Genomic DNA, 3290 nt, shown 5'->3' on the forward strand with positions numbered 1-3290 from the left:
AAAAATTAGCACGTTTGAGAGGACTGAAAAGGTGACTTACTACAAAAAGCATTAAGAGGAATGTTGCCATGCTTGGGATTCATGAGTGGCTCCCAGGCCATGGGACCCAGAGGCAGACAAGTGGATCCAGCTGGTGGCCTGTGGCCTCCATGCAGCCATGTTAGTGACAAGGGCTGTTCACAAGGCCTGAATAGAACCACAGCGAGCTTCAGAATACCATTCTGATTGGAAGTCAGGAAGCACATTCTCAAGAGACGGAAATTGCTACCATGTAGAGCAGCCACGCAAACTTGGCACAAAGTCAGCCATTCTCAGTGGGTGATTGGTTTTATTCATTACATGACATCAGGCCCAAAGCATATACACCAACTCAAGCTTGAATATACTGTGTATATGAAATAGTTCCTGAGACCAACCATCCTGATTTATCAATTGGCATTCATAACATGATAACCCAACGGCAAAGTTTACAAGATTGAACTTGAATAAAAATGCTTTTTATGCTTTTTAAGACATCCTTGTAAGTTGGTTTGGTCATCTTCCTGAGCTTGAAACCTGAGGTGGAGGAAAACATCCATCAGTGTAAGACATTATGAACCAGGGTCGCCTATAGATAGTCAGCAAGTTAAACCTCAACACATGGATGTATGGAGATACCTGGAAAGGGCAGGTTTATTTTGGATGGAAGCCACGGCTCACATGGAATCGTTTGGGCTTCTTGCCTTCAGTGCCACTGGAAACATCAGGTGGATCCTGTACCCGAATCTTGTGGCCTTTCCACATCGGATGCTGAGGAGCCAGTTCTTCGCTTGAGACTGGTACGTAAGGGTAGGGCATCCGCAAATAATGGAAATCTCTCCAGTGGTCAGTCCCATGCTCGTAGTTACTGCTGAAGTGAGTAAGCGTGCCTGGAGGTAGTTTCCCTCTTAAAAAGTGGAAATATTGGGCCTCATGGCTTGCCCAATGGGGCTTCAGTTGCATGGATTCAGTGGAGGCCTCTTCAGAGCTGTGTAGTCGAGGTGATTCTTGATGAGACAGGTCAGTCTCAAAGACTTCATCCCCGTGCTCATACTTGGCATTTAGGTGGGAAAGTTCACCAGGTACCAGTTCACTGGAATCTGTGAGGGGCATCAGGTCAGGCTTCTGTGACCACATCCTGACTCTAGGGGCTTTCATGGGTTCCTCCTGCCTGGCCGAGCTAGAGGACATTTCAGCAGAATAACTTTTAGAGCCCTTATCAGGTTTCCTCACAACAGGGCTTGAGTCTTTAGGCTCTGGTCTCTCACCTTTGCCCTTCCCAGAGACAGTGGAACCCCGAGTACCAGAGCCGACAGAAGCCGCTTTCCCAAGGAGGCCTGGATAAGCAACAAACGCACGATGCAAAGAGTCTGAGGGCTTTGAACGGGCTGGGGAAACCTGAGACCCATGTGAAGGGGCAGGTCTGGAGATGTGGGCAGGGGCAGGTCTGGAGATGTGGGCAGGGGCAGGTCTGGAGATGTGGGCAGGGGCAGGTCTGGAGATGTGGGCAGGGGCAGGTCTGGAGATGTGGGCAGGGGCAGGTCTGGAGATGTGGGCAGGGGCAGGTCTGGAGATGTGGGCAGGGGCAGGTCTGGAGATGTGGGCAGGGGCAGGTCTGGAGATGTGGGCAGGGGCAGGTCTGGAGATGTGGGCAGGGGCAGGTCTGGAGATGTGGGCAGGGGCAGGTCTGGAGATGTGGGCAGGGGCAGGTCTGGAGATGTGGGCAGGGGCAGGTCTGGAGAGGTGGGCAGGGGCAGGTCTGGAGCGGTGGGCAGGGGCAGGTCTGGAGCGGTGGGCAGGGGCAGGTCTGGAGCGGTGGGCAGGGGCAGGTCTGGAGCGGTGGGCAGGGGCAGGTCTGGAGCGGTGGGCAGGGGCAGGTCTGGAGCGGTGGGCAGGGGCAGGTCTGGAGCTGTGGGCAGGGGCAGGTTTGGAGCTGTGGGCAGGGGCAGGTTTGGAGCGGTGGGCAGGGGCAGGAACCGGTTGGGAACTGTGTGAGGAGGCAGGCTGGGAAGAGGCAGCCTTGGCAGGCTGGGAAGAGGCAGCCTTGGCAGGCTGGGAAGAGGCAGCCTTGGCAGGCTGGGAAGAGGCAGCCTTGGCAGGCTGGGAAGAGGCAGCCTTGGCAGGCTGGGAAGAGGCAGCCTTGGCAGGCTGGGAAGAGGCAGCCTTGGCAGGCTGGGAAGAGGCAGGCTGGGAAGAGGCAGGCTGGGAAGAGGCAGGCTGGGAAGAGGCAGGCTGGGAAGAGGCAGGCTGGGAAGAGGCAGGCTGGGAAGAGGCAGGCTTGGCAGGCTGGGAAGAGGCAGGCTTGGCAGGCTGGGAAGAGGCAGGCTTGGCAGGCTGGGAAGAGGCAGGCTTGGCAGGCTGGGAAGAGGCAGGCTTGGCAGGCTGGGAAGAGGCAGGCTTGGCAGGCTGGGAAGAGGCAGGCTTGGCAGGCTGGGAAGAGGCAGGCTTGGCAGGCTGGGAAGAGGCAGGCTTGGCAGGCTGGGAAGAGGCAGGCTTGGCAGGCTGGGAAGAGGCAGGCTTCTTCAGGTTGATGGGTATGCCTTTAATAGCTAGTTTTCGCACACTGGGGGCAACATTGCCTGGACTTGAACCAGCAGCCTGTCCTGTGGCAGGGGAGGCATGCGCAGCAGTCCTGGCAAAACCAGCAGCAGGTACCCTCCCTTTCTGCTGAGACCCTCCAGCAGGATACGTAGGTCTCAAGACAACAGACACAGGAACACGGGAAGCATTCCTGGAGCTGCTACTGGGTTCTCTCCTCAAAGAAAGCTGACGTCTCAGAGGGAACCTCGCGTCTACAGTTTGATTGGTGACCGGGCCTGGTCCATAGCCACCCTTTAAAGCGCCATGGTCCGAGTTCAGACTCCTCAGATAAGACCAATGTACACCTGGAGGGAGTGAGGGCAAAAATAAGTTAGCGATCAGGCTGCAGTGTGTTCTACATGTGCAGTATGTTACGGTGTGTTCCTCGAGCCTGGAACTTCTTACCTTGGTCACCAGCATAGCAACGAACACTCCAGCTCAGCAAAACCAGACAGAGTCTGCTGTGGAAGTCTGAAACATTTAGTATTTCATTTCTTTACCACTTCCCCCCTCCCCCCGATTAAGGAATTTATCAGACACCTTTATCCAAAGCGACTTACGAGAAAGAGCTTTACAAAAGTTGCACAGGTCAATGATCATAAACAATGAGAACAATGTGGGTAGCCAAAAAATGACGCATACATTGTGAAATGCAAATAACTTTACTATCACCTTATCATGACACTGACAGC

General features: G+C 54.7%; 1 protein-coding gene across 2 annotated transcripts; it reads right to left on the reverse strand.

Annotated features, from left to right (window-relative positions):
* Positions 1-308: 308 nt before the first annotated feature.
* On the reverse strand, positions 309-3290 carry LOC146287272 (uncharacterized). 2 transcript variants are annotated; one of them, XM_084700392.1, is made up of 4 exons: positions 3271-3290; positions 3004-3056; positions 658-2903; positions 309-555 (listed from the first exon to the last, which is right to left on the reverse strand). In XM_084700392.1, the coding sequence occupies exons 1-3, from the start codon at positions 3276-3278 to the stop codon at positions 673-675; spliced, it is 2292 nt and encodes a 763-aa protein (XP_084556518.1). In that variant the 5' UTR covers positions 3279-3290; the 3' UTR covers positions 309-555; positions 658-672. The 2 variants fall into 2 exon arrangements, with proteins under 2 accessions (XP_084556518.1, XP_084556517.1); XM_084700391.1 differs by having other exon boundaries at positions 3004-3059; positions 3271-3286.

This window comes from Hypomesus nipponensis, chromosome 6, assembly GCF_054491055.1.
Source record: "Hypomesus nipponensis isolate SF chromosome 6, ASM5449105v1, whole genome shotgun sequence".
Taxonomy (NCBI): domain Eukaryota; kingdom Metazoa; phylum Chordata; class Actinopteri; order Osmeriformes; family Osmeridae; genus Hypomesus; species Hypomesus nipponensis.

Coding starts and splice junctions, on each gene's coding strand:
- LOC146287272 (XM_084700391.1), bottom strand. Junction 2,904..3,003: donor TTGCTATGCTGGTGACCAAG/GTAAGAAGTTCC, acceptor CACTCCCTCCAG/GTGTACATTGGTCTTATCTG.